The sequence below is a fragment of the Stenella coeruleoalba genome (assembly GCF_951394435.1).
Source record: "Stenella coeruleoalba genome assembly, chromosome: 5".
NCBI lineage: Eukaryota > Metazoa > Chordata > Mammalia > Artiodactyla > Delphinidae > Stenella > Stenella coeruleoalba.
The window spans coordinates 14,464,449-14,484,531 of NC_137150.1; the positions used below are offsets into that span (position 1 = coordinate 14,464,449).

The window sequence follows — 20,083 nt, forward strand, 5'->3', positions numbered from 1 at the left end:
GTGTTTTGTTTTTTTTTTTTTTGCAAGGGGGAATGGGGTTCTGTATTCTTTCACTGAAACATTGTGAGATTCATGTGCATTATTGCTTTCAGCTATAGTTCATTCATTTTCATTTCTTTACCATATTTTATTATATGACTACTGAAAGGCATTTTTGTTTTTTCCAATTTGAGGCAGTTACATATAGTGCTGGTATGACTGTTCTTCAATATTTATTGTTTCTTGGTGCACATGTTTAAGTATTTCTCATGGGTGTACACTTGAGTGAATTCACTGAGTCATAACGTATGTGTATGATTAACTTCGGTAGGTAATGCCCAACCATTTCCCAAAGTTGTCAAACTACTTACACTCCTACCAGTGTCAGTGGTAGGTGAGCATTCTCAGCTCTATAGCATCACCAACCTGTAGTCTTTTATTCTAAGCATGTTGATAGGTATGTAGTAGTTTTGTGGCTTTAGTTTGCATTACCATGACTGCTGTTGAATTTGTAGGCAGCTTTTTATGCTTATTGCCCATTTGGATAGTCTCATTTATAAATTATTGATGCCTGTTTTTCTGTTGCATTGTAGGAGGTCATTATATATTCTTTGTGTACTCTTGATCTGAGCCTTTTGTCAGCTGTATATTGCACATGTCTGTATTTTTACCTTTTCACTTTCTAACAGTGGTTTGATAAACTGAAATTCCTAATTTTAATGTGGTCAAATGTATCAGTCTTTTTCTTTATTGTTACTGCTTTTTGTCCTTTAGTAAGTTTTTCTCTACCCTGGAGTCATGACGATATATTGTTTTAACTTTGTTTTCTTTTTCACACTTAGCTATATAATCCATCTGCAATGGATTTGTGTGTGTGTGTGTGTGTGTGTGTGTGTGTGTGTAGGTGAGGTAGGAATCAAAGTTTTTAGATATGTAGAGCAGTTGACCGAAACCATTTATAGAAAAGTTCATCCTTTTCCTCTTTGTTCTGCAGCCATAGTCATAGATCAGGTGTCTATGGATTTATTTGTCTGTTTGTAGGCTCTCCTTTATTCTATTGGTGTATATTTCTATCTTGAGCTGGTGTCACACTGCCTTAATTATAATATTGAGTCTTACCAAACAAGAACATGATCTGTCCCATTGATTTAGTTATTTAATCTCTTGGTGTTTCAGCGTTTTCTGTGTATTATAGAACTTTTTAAAAGATTTATATCTGGTTTGTAGTATTTCTGGATTATATTCAGACTTCAGAATTTTTCATTTTCTTGTGAGTCTGATATACAGAAATCAAATTGGTTTTGAATGTTGACCTTGCATTCATCAATGCTATGAAACCCACTTACTCCGATAACTATATGTAGATTTTTGAGTACACAGTCACATCTATAAATAATTGCAATTTTATTTATTCCTTTCCAGCTGTCATCCAGGATCATTAGTACAATGTTGAGCAGAAGTGTTATGATAGTGTGCACTCTTATGTTCTTATTCTCAAAGGAAAACCTGTCAAAAATTGGTTGAGCATGTTTTTTGAAGATTTTTGGTGGAAACTATCAAATTAAGGAAGTTTCTATTCTTAATTTACTAAGAGATTTTTATCATGCATGGATAATGGATTTTATCAAATACCTTTCTGCCTCTAATGAGATCATATTATGCTGTTTTTTTATGTTAAATTTGTAATATATTGAATTACATTGATTTTTCAATTGTTGAACCAACTTTCATTCCAGAAACAAACCTATCTTGCTGGGATTCAGTATGCCATTATTTTATTTTGAGTTTCTCATGTGTAAGATTATTTAGTTTCCCTTTTTCCAGATGTCCCTTGTCAAGTTGGTACCAGGATTATGCTAGGTTCAGAAAACAAGTGGAGAGGTTTTGTTTTGTTTTTTTCCTATTCACTGAAAGAGTTTTTATAAGATTGAGGTTATTTCCTCCATAAATGTTTAGTAGAGATCTTTGTCTAATGAGACATTTGAGTTATTTTTGTTCTGTTTTTTAATTTAAATTTTTACATTTTTATACAGTTTTTAAAGGTTACACTCCATTTACAGTTATTACAAAATATTGGCTATATTCCCCATGTTGTACAATACATCCTCGTAGTCTGTTCTACACCCAATAGTTTGTACCTCCCACTCTCCCACCCCATAACAAACTAGTGGTTGGTTGCCAGTGTGGGGGGGTGGGCAATTGAGTTATATTTTTTATTATTTTTGTTGTTGTTCAAATCTTGTTATTTTGAATGTGTACTAGACATTGTATTTACAGAGGTCTTTGTAGATAAAAACTTGGAGCTTGGGGTGATGGTAATTTCTTCCAGAGAGGATTTATGTTGCTTCTTCTGGGAAAAGATGCCCCAATGTTGGGTTCACTTCCTTGGACTTCTGTCCCTCCCCTAATCCTGGACTTGTGATTTTTGTAATTCTTTTGTAACTCCTCAGTCTTCAAGCAGCTTTTCCATCTGTGCTCAGTAGGATGATTGGATCAAATTACCTAGGTAATCAGAGTAGAAGTCACCCCGTTGTGGGGGGTTCTAGATAAATATTTTATCTCTTGCTCTCCTGTCTCATGTCTCCTAAAGTACTAGAATCTAGGGGCTATGCATTCTATATTCCAAATATGTAATAGTGTCTCATTTTTTGTTTTATTTCTCCTACAACTCTTGTACTTTACTGGGTGATTTTATTTGAAGACTTACTGGTGTGTTATTTCTCTCATTTCTCTTCCACCATTTATAGTAAAGCCAAGTTGCTTCTGTTTAAGTAAGTTTCTAACCTTTGCTAACCTCAAAACTTATGTTGCAAACTTATGTTTTGATGAAGAGAACTAAAGCTGAACAATATTAGGGCATTTGGACTTAAGAGTGGCCTATTATATTTTTCTTAAGCAAACTAAAATGTGGTGCTTACAATGTGTTTTAAACATAAACTCTTACTTTACAGAACGCTTTGGATAAACAAGAAGAATTGACATCTCTTGGAGTCCACTTAGCACGATTACCAGTTGAGCCACACATTGGAAAAATGATTCTTTTTGGAGCTCTGTTCTGTTGCCTCGACCCGGTGCTCACCATTGCTGCTAGTCTTAGCTTCAGAGATCCCTTTGTGATTCCACTGGTAAGAAAGATACAAGTAAAAGCCCAGGTATTTTTAGATACACAGGGTAGTTGTTTTCTTAGATAGATTTTTCATTGGCTTTTTATTAGAATGCCATTCTCTGTTATATACCATCAGAGCAATTTAAGTTGCCTTCATCTGTTTTAAGGGAAAAGAAAAGGTCGCAGATGCAAGAAGAAAGGAATTGGCAAAGGATACTAAAAGTGATCACCTGACAGTTGTGAATGCATTTGAGGTAAAAGGAATATCTTTAAATTTTAAAAATCTGTATTATAGTTATCAGGAATAAACTGCTAAGTGAGAATGCCTAAAATTAGGTGAACATTTGGAAAAAAATTGTACATCATTTTTCAATTTTGTGATAGCTCATTACATTTACCCTTTTGGAAAAAAGTCTATATTTGTGTTTTGATAACAATAGAACAAGTGAACAATTTATTTTAAAATTTTATGTGCTATTATTCTTTTGTATCTTTGTCTTACTGACATTTATGACAGAAGGTCCCTTTTTGTTCATTAATAAACTATGCATGTATTCAGATTTAACATTTTTGATAGAGCATGATAGTCATGTACACTATTCAGGATAAAGAGACTTTTTCTCTTATAGACAAGCTTATCCGAGGATAAACATTTATCATCCATCTTTGCAACATTTAAATGTAATTTGGTGTATAGAGGCAGCATCTTTTTACTGTAGTTCTAGTCTCAGTTTTGTACTACCTATTATGGGAAAGTTTATCCTTTTGAGCTCATTCAGTATTTTCTTTTTTCCCATCTTCCCTCCTTCTCTAGCTTAAAGCAAAGTAAAACAATATATTTTTGAAGTTGAAAATATATAATAGCATTGAAATTTGTTCAACAGAGTGCTCATTTTGATTAATACAATCATGTACAGAATGATGCTATTTTATGTAAAATGCACAGTATGTTACTATATAACTTGCTCTTTTTTGTGTAAAGAAAGGTCTGCAAATTCAGTTTTGGTTATGTCTTAACAACTAGGATCATGGGGAGTTTATGTTTTTTTTAGTTTGTTAATTTGGAAATTCTTTGAATTTTTTACAAGAAAATGAAATATCAGTAGAAAGTAAAATTATTACCAAAATAAAGACAAACTGGTAAGCAGTCTTTGCTTTGGGGAACAATATCAATACTTTTCTTCATAGGGCTGGGAAGCAGCTAGACAACGTGGTTTCAGATATGAAAAAGACTATTGCTGGGAATATTTTCTGTCTTCAAACACACTGCAGGTAATGGTGAATGTTTTGAAGTGCTTCTCATATGTTAGGTTAGGGACTTATATGTATTTTGTGTAGTCAAATCTATAGCAAAAAGTTAGTTTTTGCTTAACTTTTGTGTGAGTGTGTCTTATGAAGTTGAATCATTATACAGAATCATAAAAGGAATCTTTATTAAATCAACTGCAACAAAACAAAAAAGGTATATGGCATAATAAACAAAAAACTAATGGCTAAGAAAAAAAATGAGCCCAAAGTTCAGCAGGAAAACACAGAGAGGCTCGATTACTGTTCCTGCACCATTTTGATGTTCATCCTGAAAATTTTCACTAATACTCCTAAAATCTGTTTTAAAATCTCAGAGCGAGTATCTTTTCTTTAACTTTTGGGTAGGTATTTTTATCTTCAACTGACTTAGTGTAGTGAGAAAACACTGGACAGGAGGCACTTGTGAAATAGAAGAAAGTGAACAATTAACAGGGCAGATGCACATCAGACTTCAGACTCTGCACTGAACTGGAGAAGTGATCTCAAGCCAGTGGGAGTAGAAATATCCTCACCTTCCCCCATTACATGTACACTCCATCTTTGTGGCATAGATTTAACAAATCTACGGGAGTAAAAGAATCCAGAATCTAGAATATTTAATCAAAAGTGCCCAAACATTAACAGAATGAAAAGAAGGGTAATAACTCTGAAAGATACTACAGCCAATGGAAAAAAAGGTAATAGGTGTCTCTACATAGAAAAATTAAGAGTAATTGAATATGTATTTAGAGATATATTGTAAGAACATTTCCCTTAAGTGGAAAAAATGAAGTACAGTATGAAAAAAGATGGTTGAATCCAACCAAGTGTTTTTTGAAAATATTATATCCAGTCAAGATACTAATTCAAGTATAAAGAAAAATGACAGGCATTCAAGAAAGCACTTGAAATACTGCACCCATGAGTTGATCTTGAAATATTTACTGACAATGAAATGCTGCCTATTAAGAAGTGAATCAGAAAGAATTCAGGAATGGAGAGTACATGCTAAGTCAGCTGGTGGTAGATACTGAAATTAAATATGGAAAAATGCAAAACAGTATTGGGAATTATGGATACAGAATAAAGGTTATTATCCTGAACAATATAAAATAATGGTGATAGAAACCAGGAGATGACCTAGAGAGTCAGTTATAAGAGAATGTAGGTGGGGAAACTAAAGTCACATAATTCATAAAAGGGATATATACTTAAATGTGACAATTTTATGTCTCATAATCTCTTACTTTAAGCTCGCAAGGATCCTTTATTAAATATCTCTTATGATTATAAGAATGTAAGATTCATCTAGTTCAGTTTCATTTCTTTTTAACTTCCTTAAATTGAACTAAAATTAATTTGAATGCTTTTGTAAAAACAGCTTCTATATTTACGTTATCCCGTTATTAGGATAGCATTTTTGTCTAATTCTTCTGTCCGTATAAATGCATAGTAAGTGTCTGCAATATTTACTTAGTTAATGATATTTCTGACAGTATTGAGATTAGGGTAGTCTTCTTTTGTACTTTGCTATACTACTTGAATGCTTTTTATAATGAGTCACGTATCATTTTTACCCAAAGAGTGATTTTTCTTATAAATAAACACAAGAAACGGGCCTTAAGCTTTTGTGCCAGGATGTAACAGTAGTTAATTTTCAGTAGTACATATATGGATGTTGGTTATTTTCTCTATGCTTTCCTGTTTTGTTTTGTTTTCAAAATATGGGGTAGAGAGCAATTTTGAAAATTATGAGCCTTTTTGTAAACTGAAGTGATCCTTAAACATCGGTTGTTATTCCCTACAGCAGGCAAGCCTTAAGATTGGACAATAAATATTTTTGGCTTACAATCCATATGGTTTCTGTTGCAACTGCTCACCTCTGCCATTATAATGCAAAAGCAACCAAAGATAGTGTGTTGATGAATGGGTGTTGTTTTGTTCCAGTAAAACTTTATTGACAAAAACAGGTTTTTATAAATTTTGTAGTTTACCAACCCCTGCTCCAAAACATCACATTTTTGCAAAAGTGTTTCATAAAGCAGGGAAAGCTCAAAGCTAAATTTATTTATGAGTACATGCTTTATAACCCCTATCAATTTGTGTGAAAGGTATTCTAGTTCTGTTTGTTACCATTGCTCCCTAGATGCTGCATAACATGAAAGGGCAGTTTGCTGAGCATCTTCTTGGAGCTGGATTTGTAAGCAGTAGAAATCCTAAAGATCCAAAATCTAATATAAATTCAGGTAAAGCAGAAAGTACAGTGTAAATAACTTGCTGCTGTTGTCAGTTGTATCCATATTTTACTTTTTTTTCTCTACCTTCCCACCCCCAATAGATAATGAGAAGATAATTAAAGCTGTCATCTGTGCTGGTTTATATCCCAAAGTTGCTAAAATCCGACTAAATTTGGGTAAAAAAAGAAAAATGTAAGCATTGAAGATTATTATGAATTATTTGTAGTTCTCTCAAACTTTCGAAATCCTCTACTGCAACAGGGCTTATATTGTACATTTGTTCTTACTCATAATAGGGCCATATTCTTGTTACTTTTGGTCATTGAAGAGAAGGCAAACTGTTTACCATGGGCATCACTTTCCCTCATAGCACATCCCTGGAGTCTGCTGCTTCATCACCCATTTTTCACAAAGAATGTTAGTGAAATATAATATCAATGTAAATATGAGAACAGTAAGCCAGCTATACCTTGTTTAGAGTAAATTTTGTTTCAGGATATTTTTTTCCTCTTTTTTTTTTTTTTTTTGTGGTACGCGGGCCTCTCACCGCTGCGGCCCCTCTCGCCGCAGAGCACAGGCTCTGGACGTGCAGGCTCAGTGGCCATGGCTCACGGGCGCAGCTGCTCGGGCCCAGCTGCTCCGCGGCATGTGGGATCTTCCCGGACCGGGGCATGAACCTGTGTCCCCTGCATCAGCAGGCGGACTCTCAACCACTGCACCACCAGGGAAGCCCTTTTCCTCTCTTTTAAAACAAGTAATTTTCTACTTGAGATCTTTGAATAAAATTGTGGTGATTTTACTATTTTGAGAAATAAAGTATAACTTTAAATGTATGTACAAATAGAGTCAGCCTTAGTTGTAATTGGAGACAACAAATAAGGCATATTTTTGCCCAGTAAAAGAATTCATTCCAGTGAGGAAAAAAGAGAAACTGAAAGTCACAAATGGCTAGTGGTATGTGAATTGGTGCCATGCTTTTGGAAGACAGTTTAGATTAGAATTATGTATCAGCAGTCATTAAAATAGTCACTGGCCCCGTGGATTCATAAGTGAATATTTGAATTTAATATTTTCTAAGGAAGTAATTCCAAATGTTTTTTGACAGGTATATTATAAACAACATAGATGTCTAGTAGCAGTGGGGAAATTATGGTTTTGTAAGACCATATTATATGGCATTTCTGTTAGGCGTATAAAACGTCACTGTTTATTGACATAAAATATTTGAACTGATGTTAGATGAAAAAGTTGGATGTTCTGTAAACATGAAAAAATATAGACCTCAAAGATAGCCTAGAGTGCAGCAGTGCAGTGGTTCTCAACCTGGGTGATTTTGCCTCCCTGGGGACATTTGATAATGTCTGCAGACATCTGTGGTTGTTATAAGTGGAGGAGTATGTACTACTAGCATCTAGTACATAGAGGTCAGGGATGCTATTAGGCATTCCATAATGCACAAGACAGTCCCCCACAACAGAAAATTCAATATGTCAAGAATGCTGATGTTGAGAAACCCTATTCTCACCTGGAAGATTATGGGTAACATGAATTTTAATCACTGTAGTTGGAGTATCCACATTTTAAGTGATCTGAGTACTTTTTTGACATCAGTACTTTGTCAAATTCTTCTTCATATCTATCCCTTAACTTACAGGTAGCTTAACAGAGAGACTCCTTGAAATACAAACATTTTATATATCCCTCTGCCATCCTGGGAAGGCTTTATGAAAGAAAGGTAGTTTCTTTGGGTTTATGCTTTGTTTTGGTCTAGTCAGCACATTTTGGCATACTGGCTAAGAGTTTAAGTTTTTGTTGGAGCACATCTGTGCCTGTTTGTTCACATGTTGTTTGTGCCTGCTTTCCACCTGCACTAGCAGAGTTGAGTAGTTGTGACAGAAGGTCCGCAAAGCATAAAATATTTTCTCTCTGGTCCTGTATAGAAAAAGTTTGCCAAACCCTGCTGTTCTGGTGATGTAGGGTTGCAGGATGGCATTGGTTAAATTGACTGTGCGGTGAGGAAAAGCAGTTGCTCATTTTATTCTGAATAATGGCTCATGACTGTGATTCAGATTTTGGTAGACATATTATGGATTCCTAGAACCATGAAAAAGATGCTCTTAAAAACAAAGAGGAAGGATTAATGGATTATCAGCTTTATTCTGTAATTACCACTGACTATATAAACTATCAGACATCTCCCTGTTGAATAATATTAATTAAAGACTCCTACAAATTGAGGTGAAATTTTTGTGACTATCAAAGGAAGGACCCGTAAAAATGGAGAGATTGAACTAGAGCTGTGTACATTTATTCCAAGTATTCCTGTTTTGAAGGGTGGGGGGAGTTCAGTGAATGTGAGACCATTTAAAACATATTTTAGAATAGGTTTTTAAAAACCAGTTTTAGCTAACTCCCTTTTAAACAAAATTCTTCATTTTAAATTTTAGATCATTTCACAGTTATTCTGTAAATTGATGGTAAATTATCAGTAGCATGATTTACAGTAAAATGTACAGACTATTCTCTTGGTCTGATTCACTTAGAATTATATCAGGTATTTCACTTTTTGTACTTTACTGGTATAGTATATATACTAACATAATTAGGGAATATTTTGTCATCTTTCTAATATGTTGAGTAATTATACCTATAAGAAAAGGATTTGTTGTATGATTTAGAGTACTCTTATTTAGCCAATTATTTTTCTATGTCTTATTAAAACAAAAATTTGGAAATTTATATTGCAAAAATAAATTGAACTCATCTGTGGAGTTTATTTTGATTCTGGGATTAGTTTGGAATCCTCCGGAGTTTTGTTTTGTTTTTAAACTACATTTTAACTTTTTTTAAGGGTGAAAGTTTACACAAAAACTGATGGACTAGTTGCTATTCATCCCAAATCCGTTAATGTGGAGCAAACAGAGTTTCACTACAACTGGCTTATCTATCACCTGAAGATGAGAACAAGTAGTGTAAGTGAATACATAAAGTAACCATGGGTCTGAATAACAGTCTTGTTGTATTTTTAAAATTGTATAGTTTTCATAATTATAAACAAAATTTATTCTTTAAAAAATTTTTTTTTATGACATGACTTATACCTTCTTAAAGCAGATAACCTATACTTTTAATGTGCAGATCTGTCATGATGTATCTTTGTATTTTAATTAATTGGGATGGTTATTTGATTTGCATAATTTTCTTTCAGAGCCTGCTTTCAAGACATACTGGCATCTTATGGTATATAAGAGTTTACACTTTTCAGAGAATTTTGTTGGCCTGTCAATATACAAGTATTGGTCAGAATATTAAGTGGGAATTCTGTTAATATATAAATAAAAAGAACTTCAGCTATATTAGTGTTTTGGTTTTATCACTTAGGCAATATTTTGTTTACAGAACAGTGCTATTGATTGAATTGAAACAAAAATATAAAACTCCTTTGTTCTCTGAAGTAAGAATGGCTTGTTTAAATGGTATTTCTTCAAATTTAGTCTCTGTAATTACACGAAAAGGATAATACCTGTTTTAGAAGGAAAGCACTAATAGATTGATACTAGTGATATTATTGAGTTAATGTGACAATAATTCTTTCAGACTCCTTAATGTATTTATTTGCCTTAATTCTCATTATAGATATACTTGTATGACTGCACAGAAGTTTCTCCATACTGTCTCTTGTTCTTTGGAGGTGATATTTCCATTCAGAAGGATAATGATCAAGAGACTATTGCTGTAGATGAATGGATTATCTTTCAGTCTCCAGCAAGAATTGCCCATCTTGTTAAGGTGACTGACTTTACATGATTGTCTTTGATTCTGCATACAAGTTAGTATGTGGTCTTGTGGTTTTGTTCTTCCAAGTGTTATACATGTTACGTTAAATATTTCTTGCTTTATTTCAACAGAGGAAATTGTGCTGAGAAATTGATTCATAGTTTTTCTGAATTGTTTTTTGAGATAGTTACAGACCAACCATTCTAAATGGCTCAATGTGATAAAAGTTTGAATTTTTTTACTTAAGTTGGCTACTCATAACCACACTTTAGTTAGTTGCTCTTTAGATATTTCAGTCTTTTTGTATAATAGCTTATTAAATTTCTTGTACCAGCTGAAGTCACTTTTATTTATTACATTGTTTGATAGTACATCTGCCTTTGTTGAACATGTATAATTTTTCCAACTTCAGGAATTAAGAAAGGAACTAGATATCCTTCTGCAAGAGAAGATTGAAAGTCCCCATCCTGTAGACTGGAAGGACACTAAATCCAGAGACTGTGCAGTACTCTCAGCTATTATAGACTTGCTCAAAACACAGGAAAAAGCAACTCCCAGGAACTTGCCACCACGGTTTCAGGATGGATATTACAGCTGATGGCTTTTCTGTGGTGCCCTGAAAAGCCAGTTTGATAGCCATTTTCCATCATGGTTTAACTTTTGAGTAGATGTCAAACCCCAGGACATGAATAATTTTCATGTGTAAGGTAGAAACCTTCAGTAGGTAGTAAATAAAGACTTAATGTGCATGAGTTAACAGTGTCATCTGTAGCTATTATAAATATACCATAAAAAAGTTACTCTGTAGTGGTCATGTCCACATTTTGAGAGTATTCCTCATATATTTTGAATGTTGTACCACTTGAGAAATTCCTTTGTTCTGTTATGAAAGATTAATCTCTCTGCCCATAATGACTGAGTATAGAATCAGTAAAAATAGAATGGTTAGCCAAAAAGCAGTATCAGATAAGAATTTGAACACATCCACATTTCTTCTAATGAAACTTCTATCAGAAGTAAATTAATTTGTTGTAATGAAGCCCAGTATTTAATAAAATGTACAGTGTGTAAATCTCGGCTAGCTTTTTGGGTTGCTTTCTGCATCTCCACCTATCCCTTGGTTTATCTGATGGTTTTTTATCTTAGAATATATTTGTACCACTTTTACATCACCCTGTGCAGTGTAATGTAGCAATTGAGAGCATGGGTCTAGAGCCTATCTAAGTTCAAATTTTAGCTCCATCACTTACCACGTATCTTAGGCAAATTACTTGGCTTCTCTCTGTTTCCTTTTCCTTATCTGTAAAATACAGGTAACAATTATGAGGATTAAATATGTTTTCATATGTAAAGTGCGTAGACTAGTGTCTGGCATGTATTGTGTACTTATAGTTATTATTTGAAACATTTTTTTAAACAATCCATTATGTTAGACTTTTCTTCCCCATGCTCTGAGTGCTATTTTACCCTCTCAGCCAGTGGAAGCTAGTGTGACATGTACTGTATGTTTTCAGCCCTGTCAGATTTTGACAAATACTGTTAGTTGCTATCCAACAACCATTTTGTCCCTCCCTTCCTGGTTGCTTGTTCATGTGTCCCCTCCTCTGTGCAGCCTTGTTCCCAGGGATGTTGGACCCTCTTCCCAAGGGTGAATTGGATTGTTCTAAGCCAATCATGCATGGTCTTTTTCTCCTTATAAGTAACTGATGAGGCATGAATATGTGAGCCTGTCCTGGCTAATGGAAGCTGAGAAGAGATCTGCAAGGGGGCATCTGAGAAGATTTTCCTCACTAATAGACTTAAAGAAGGAAATTCTGTGTTCCTCCTTTGAACATTGTTTTGTCTGACTCTGGCACTTGGAGCTGCTGCAGCCCTCTTAGGATCACAAGGTTGGCTCAGCGGGCAGGTGGAAATCACCAGAGTCCTTGATAATGCTAGTGAGCTGTTGAATTATCCAGACTTTGCAACTGCCCTGCACATGGACTTATTCTGATGTAATAAACCCTTCTTTGTTCTAGCCACTTTCAGTAGGATCTTTTGTATAACTTGGCAGAAGGGTATTAACGGAAACACATACTATGCGTTGTTGAGTGCTGTTTGCTGAGGCTTCTATCACTTATTTTGCGACCTAACGGTCTGACCCTATGTCTGAGAAAAGTTGTAGTACTGGAAATATTGGGAAAAAATAGACATAGGAAGAACATCCTGCTACACCCTAAAAACTACAGATTGTATTGTGCCTTCCAAAGAAGCCAAAGGAAAGGAGTATCATATGATGACTGGGATTGATTGATAATTCTATGGTGATCTTAACAGCACTGGTTCAGGTACTGCTTCCATTTCTGGGAATGTATGTCAACCTATCATTGCCTTCTAGGGTTTTGAATGTATTTGTGTGTTCTAAGTCCATTCTCTTGGCTAGTATCCCAAAAGTGATCTGCCTCTCACTGAATTCTTATACTGGGTCATTTTGTGGCATATTAGTTTTGCCCCTAAACTGAAGGTGATAATTAGGTCCTATTCTGTAAGAACGTTTGTTTTTATGTTTGGGCTTTTTTTTTTTTTTTGGCTTGCTTTTACTATCCAGTTTAAATTCAGTCAGTTGGCCAAAACGGTCTTGGCAGAAAGCATTTTAAAAATCTGTAAAAACAGATTACTAGTTAATTGGCTGCATGTTCATAGACAAATATTTAATCTCCATAAATGGGGAAAATGTTCCTGCAGAACTGTTTAACAGATGAGCTATTCAGAGAGATCAGAGGAGTTATTATCACCTCCAATTTATGTCTTCTCTATAGCCAGTCAAGATGGAAATTTTGCCTGAAGGTGCTATTTATGTTTTTCTTTTGTTTACAGAATAGGGTGTTACTTAGTGAAAAATGTATTCCAGGTCTCAGAACTATCTGCTATTTGGTAGTTTTAAAGAATAAGATACTAAATTACGAAGAAAACTATTTGCCTCACCATTCTGAGTGATACCAAGGATAACTCTTAAAAAAAATGACCCTGAAAGAGAAACTTACAGAAAAACAAACCAAGAAATAAACCACTGGATAATCTTTACGAAGTGTCTTCGAAAAGTGAGTCCATGCGACACCTTCCTAATTCATTAACTTGGGCAAAAGCTCTAGATACATTTATACCAATATTGCAAGTGATTTTCACGTCTTCATTTTCAAAACAAGGTCCACCCTACAAGTTAGAAATCATAGAAGAGCTGTAGGAAGAATTTATTTTCATACTCTGTTACCCAAAGTAAATGGTAATTTTCCTTCCCCTCTTTTAGCTCCGAGTCTGTGTATATTTTTAAGTAACTGTGATCATGTAGTGTAATATATTTATAATATGCTAATTGTTTTTACATGGCATTTTTATTCTGATTTTTAAAGTACATATTCATTATAGAGTATCTGGAAGTGCAACATATAAAAAAAATGTTACCGCTGTTACAAACTCTTTTTTAATAAGGTTTAAGATATTATTTTATATATAATAAAGTTACCCAAGTATAATTCTGTGAATTTTGTCAAATGTATAAAGTCATGTAATTGCTATCACCACAATCTTGATATAGAACATTCCTGTCACCTAAGAATCTCCCTTTTTCCCCTTACAGTCAATCCCCTGCTCCCACTGGCAACCATTTGGTCACTAGTTTTGCCTTTTCTAGAATTTCAAATAAATGGAACCATATGTAGTCTTTTGTGTCCAGCTTGTTTCACTTAACATAATGCTTTCGAGATATTTATGTTGCTGTGTATATCAGAAGTTAGTTCATTTTTTATTTAGTATTGCATTGTATGGTTGTACCATAGCTTGTTTATTCACCTGTTGATGGACTTCTTAGTTATTTTCAGTGTTTTTGCTATTATAAATAAAGCTGCTATGAATATGTGTATACAGGTCTATGTGTAGATAGATGTTTTCATTTCTCTTGGGTAAATACCTATGATTAGGATTGTTGTGTCATATAAGAAATTGCCAACCTGACTTACAGAGTGGGTATACCATGTTTTATACACCCACCCTCCATATAGTATGGTTCCAGGTGTTACAAGTTCTCACCAGTACTTGGGTATTTTTAGTTATTTGTTGTTTTGTTTAATTTTTGCCTTTAACGGATGTGGAGTCTCATAGTTTGTTGTGGTTTTGTTTTTTATTTCTATTGAATATAATAATCATTGATGAGCATATTTCATGTGCTTACTTGCCATTTTCCTTGGTTGTCTTATATACTTATATGTGTGTTTTGATTTCCCACCTCATATGTTAAGTAATTGGGGCTTTAGGGATATATCTGATTAAAAAGAAAAAGGATTATTCTTTATGAATTTTAGAGCTGCAGAAAATTTTAAGTTCATTGACCTTTAAAATGGCAAAATGTGCCACTCTTCAATTGGCTAGTACAATGGCAAGAGTTAAGCCACCGTTACCAAGTGCCAGAAGAGAAAAGCACCAGTTTTAGGGGTCCATGATGTCAGGAGGTTGCACATCCACCATGAGATGATGAATAGGGCATAATACAAAACATTTCTGGTGTGGGTAAAGGCATGGGAGCGAAGGAAGACGGCTGATGTGGAAGCACTGCAGAGCCAACCTTTAAGACTGCTCAGAGTTTTGGTAGTTTGTGGTTTTCAGTGAATTGGCCCATTTTATCTAAGTTGTTAAATTTATGTCGAGTTGCTTGAATATCCTCTTAACCCTTTTATATCTCTGGAATCTGTAACAGTATGTGCTCTTTCATTCTTGACATGGACAGTCTCTTTTTTGGTCAGTCTTGCTAAAAGGTGTATCAATTGTGTTCGTCTTCTCAAAGAACTAGGCTCTTTGTTTCATTGATTTTCTCTGTATTTAAGTGTTTTAGTGCCATAAATTCCTAAGAACTGCTTTAGCTGCCAACTACATGTTTTGATGTATTCTCATAGCATTCAGTCAGTGTGTTTTTTATTTCTTTATATATTTACCTCTTTGATCCACAAATTGAGCGAGCTGTTTATATTCCAAGTGTTTGAAGATTTTCCTGTGGTGGTTCTGTTGTTAATTTCTAGTTTGATTTCTTTTATGCTGGTTGGAAAACATACTTCGTATGATTTGTTCCTTTAAATTTGTCAGTTTATGACCCAGAATGTGATCTGTCTTGGTGAATATTACATACCTACATGGAAAGGAAGTATAATCTGTTGTTGGGTGGAGTGTTCGCTAAATAAATGTTGGGTCCCATTCCTTGATGGTGTTCTGTTCTGTACCTTTAACCACTATATTATGGATTTGTCTGTTTTTTCCCTTCAGTTCTGTTTTTGCTTCGCGTATTTTGAAGCTTTATTTATTTGGTACATACACATTTAGGGTTGTTATGTCTTCCTCACAGATTGACCCTTTTATTGTGATGTAGTATTCTTTGTTCCTGGCAATCTTCTTTGCTCTGAAGTCCACTTTATCTGTTCTAGTATAGCCCCTCCAGCTTTCTTTTGATTGGCATTTGCTTGATATTATTTTTCGATTCATTTACTCTACACTTACCTATATAATTACATTTTAAATGTGTTTCCAAACATATAGTTAGGTCACTTTTAAAAACTATTCTGGGGTTTCCCTGGTGGTGCAGTGGTTAAGAATCCCCCCGCCAATGCAGGAGACACAGGTTCGAGCCCTGGTCCAAATATCCCACATGCTGCGGAGCAACTAAGCCCGTGCATCACAGCTACTGAGCCTGCGAACCACAACTACTGAGCCTGCATGGCACAACTACTGAAGCCTGCGTGCTTGTTTATCAGTATATCTCTTTAAGTTTTGGGCATTTTTTGCTTGCTCTATGGATTACAGTATACATGTATAGCTTATCATAGTGAACAAGTAGCAACATTTTGCCACTTCAAGTAAAATATATGTAAGACACCACCATTGAAGCCTGCGCGCCTAGAGCCCGTGCTCCACAAGAGAAGGCACTGCAGTGAGAAGCCCACTCACCGCAACTAGAGAAAGCCCCCGTGTAGCAGTTAAGACCCAGTGCAGCCAAAAATAATACAATAAATTTATTTTTTAAAAAAAGACACCACCATTTAGTTTTCCCAAATAATTCCTTTACATACGTTGAGAACCAACCATATCAGACAATGTAATACAGCTTTCAGCCAACTAACATTTTAAAACCTTAAGGATAGTCTATTATATTTACCCAAATGTTTACCTGTTCAGTTGTTCCTTCTTTTTTCCTGATGTTTCAAGTTTACTTCTGCCACTTCCTTTGTTAGAGGAACTTCTTAATTACTGGACTGTATTTTTTTAGAGCAGTTTTAGGTTTACAGGAAAACTGAGCAGAAGGTACAGAATTCTCGTATCACCTTTACTCTCTCCTAGTTTCCCCTACTGTTAACATCTTGGTACGCTTGTTCAAGGGATGACCCAATACTAATACATTATTAACTAAAATCCATAGTTTTAGTTAGCTTAACATTAGCTTAGTTTAGTTAGCTTAACATTAGCTTCTTTGTGTTGTATATTTTGATCAATGTATTGATATAATGACAGGTATGCACCATAACTTAACCATTCAGAATACTTTCACTGCCCTGAAAAAAGTCCTCTGTGCTCCACCTATTCCTCCTTTCCTCTCCTTGAACCCCTGGCAACCACTGATCTTTTTACTGTCTCCATAGTTTTGCCATTTCCATGTTATGTAGTTGGAGTCATACAGCGTATAGCCTTTTTACATTGGCAACTTTTTCTTAGTAATACGCATTTAAGACCACTTCATGTTTTTTCATGGATAGCTCATTTCGCTTATTGCTGGTTAATATTCGATTGTCTGGATGTATCACAGTTTATCCATTCATCTATTGAAGATTATCTTGGTTGCTTCCAACTTTGGCCATGATGAATAAACCTGATATAAAAACTTGTGTGTAGACTTTTGTGTGGACATAGTTTTAAACTCATTTAGGTAAATATCAAGGAGTGTGATTGCTATGTCACATGGTGTTTAGTTTTCTAAGAAACTGCCAAACTCTTCCCAGTGGTTTTTGCATTCCCAACAGCAGTCAGTGCAAATTCCTCTTGCTCTGTGTCCTCACCAGTATTTGGTGTTGTCAGGGTTTTGGATTTTATAGTCATTCTAATAGGTGTGTAGTGGTATCTCATTTTAATTTTTCAGTTCCCTAATGATGTTGCATCTTGAGCATATTCTCATATGCTTATTTTCCATCTGTGTATCTTTGGTGAGTTTTCTAGATTTTTGCCCATTTTTAATTGGGTGTTTTGTTGTCTAATTATTGAGTTTTAAGAGTTCTTTGTATATTTTGAATGCCAATCCTTTATCAGGTATATTTTGCAAGATTTCCTCCAACTCTGTGGATTGTCTTTTCATTCTCCTGTCTTTTAATGAAATTCAGCTTCTCAGTTTTTTCTTTCACTGATCATGTCTTTGGTGTTATATTTAAAAAGTCATCTCCAAACCCAAGACTACCTAGATCTTCTCCTGTATTCTAGGAGTTTTATAGTTTTGCATCTTAAATTTAGGTCAGAGTTTCTATATAAATGGATATTTCTTAATTTTTGTTATTGAGTTCCAACTTAATCATGTTGTAATCAGAGACCTCACTCTATATAACTTCAATCCTTTAAAATTTGTTGAAACTTGTTTTATGACCCAGGAAGTAGTCAGAAATAAATATTCTCCGTGTGCTTGAAAAGAATGTATATGCTGAAATTGCAGCGTGTCCTATATAAGCCTATTATGTTATTCTTGTCCAAAGCTTCTACATCTTCATTGATTTTTTATTTTTCCTATCAAATGAGAGAGGTGTGTTAAAGTCTCATTCTGTGACTTTTGATTTAATTCTTATATTTCTGCTCATTTTTGTCTTATTATTGAGACCATATTGTTGGAAGAATATATATTTAGAATTGTTGTATCTTCCTGGTTAAATGAAACTTTCATCATTATGTAGGCTCTATCCCTAGTCATCCCCTTTATCTTACAGACTTGTTTTATCTAATATTGACATAGCTACAGGTAGTGAATGTTGTGATATTCTGCCCAGATCCTCCATCAGGACTGATGGTATTCCCTTAGCTGCTGGAAGTGCTACCAGATGACAGCCTTCACTCACCAGCCCTCTGCAGGAATTGTCCTCGCCTCACCCAAGGCCACAGCCTGCATCCTGTGACTGGTCAGAGCAAGGTTAGAAAGACCTAGTCTCCTTGCCAAAGCTCCCTCTCTTCCCCCTCTCTCTCCTCTGAGACTCCAGTTAAATCCTGCACTTCCCATCTCTCTCCTCTTCATGCTTCCTTGTAGGTTTCTTCTAGCCTCTCTTTCAGTTCACCAGAATCTTTTAACTATCAAATCTGATGTTAAATCCAGTTCCATATTTTCTAGTTGTTTTTTCTCTCACTTCTTTTGGTTGGTTGTTCTATATTGCTTTTTGAAGTTTGGCTTTATCTCCATAAACGAAGCAATTGTATTTTACTAATGATTTTACTGTCTAGAGTCCCTGTGAATGTATCAGTTTTTTTGTTTTGTTTTTATTTTTCCTGTATCCAGATGCTGTCTCTCAGAGGTTTTTTTTTGTTTTTTTGCTGATCCTTTCATTTGAGAATTTGTTTTTTGGAAATAATTGAGAACTAAGATGATGATAGCTTTCTCCAGAGCAAGGTTTTATTTCCTCCAGTCAGGACCTTGGTATGCTAGATGCCTGAAGAGTGAAGCTCGAGGCCCTTGAGGTTTACTTCCTCACTCCAGAGCAAGCCCTTTGGAGACCGAACCCACAATGGAGATTATGGTAGGCACTAAACTCTGACCTGTGTTATTTAACTCTGACCTGTGTTATTTAGTACTGCAAGTCTACCAAGCAAACAGCTGCCTCTCTGCCGCTTTCCAGAGTCCAAGGAAAACGCAGCAGTAATTTGGGATGGAGGAGGGACCAAAGAGGAGGATGCATCCTGCTACTTCCAAAGATGATATTCCCCATCTCTTCCCTCTTTCGTCACTACCTTGAGCGAAAATCCAACAGAGATGCCTTTGATTTATGTATCCTATCACATAGCTGTATTTTAGCTGCAAAGAATGCTGGAAAACTAGCATTTTAAGGTTTTATAGAGGGTGTTGTAGACAGAATTCTAAGATGATCCCATGATCTCTGCTTCCTTGGTGTTGCAGCTACGATTAGGTTACACTGCATGGCGAAGGAATTTTACAGATCTAATTAAGGTCCCAAATCGGCTGAATTTGAGTTCATAAGGGAAATTATTCTATGGGTCTAATATAATTATATGAGTTCTTTAAAAGCAGAGTTTTCTCCAGCTGGTAGCATAAGATGTAATGAGAGAGATTCCAAGTGTGAGGACTGAACACGCCACTGCTGCCTAGAAGATGGAAGGAGCCACGTGGCAAGGAATTCCAGTTCCTGGAAGCTGTGAGCACCCTCCAATCTCCCCACCCTCCAGCAGCCAGCAAGGAAACAGGGGCCTCAGTCCTACCATCACAAGGAATGGAACTCTGCAAATAACAGGTATGAGCTGGAAAGCAGTTAAGCCAACACTTTCAGCCTTTTGAGACTCTAAGCAGAGAACCCAGCCAAGCAGTCCTAGACTTCTGACTACAGAACTGTGAGACCATACAGGAATGTCTTAAGCCACTAAGTTTGTGGAAATTTTATTCAGGAAAAGAAAATAACACGGAGTCATTCTTTGTCTTCCACCA

The 20,083-nt window shown here is 35.2% G+C and overlaps 1 protein-coding gene across 3 annotated transcripts in view; it reads left to right on the forward strand.

Annotated features, from left to right (window-relative positions):
- DHX36 (DEAH-box helicase 36) overlaps positions 1-13,042 on the forward strand; it is a 57,959-nt gene extending 44,917 nt beyond the window's left edge. For 2 of the 3 annotated variants that reach the window (XM_079923141.1, XM_079923142.1), the window contains 8 exons: positions 2,931-3,104; positions 3,253-3,339; positions 4,274-4,357; positions 6,519-6,618; positions 6,711-6,801; positions 9,461-9,581; positions 10,246-10,398; positions 10,799-13,042. In XM_079923141.1, the coding sequence (XP_079779267.1) occupies positions 2,931-3,104; positions 3,253-3,339; positions 4,274-4,357; positions 6,519-6,618; positions 6,711-6,801; positions 9,461-9,581; positions 10,246-10,398; positions 10,799-10,984 (996 nt within the window). In that variant the 3' untranslated portion in view covers positions 10,985-13,042. The other variant, XM_079923143.1, reaches the window with a different exon arrangement.
- Positions 13,043-20,083: the final 7,041 nt, after the last annotated feature.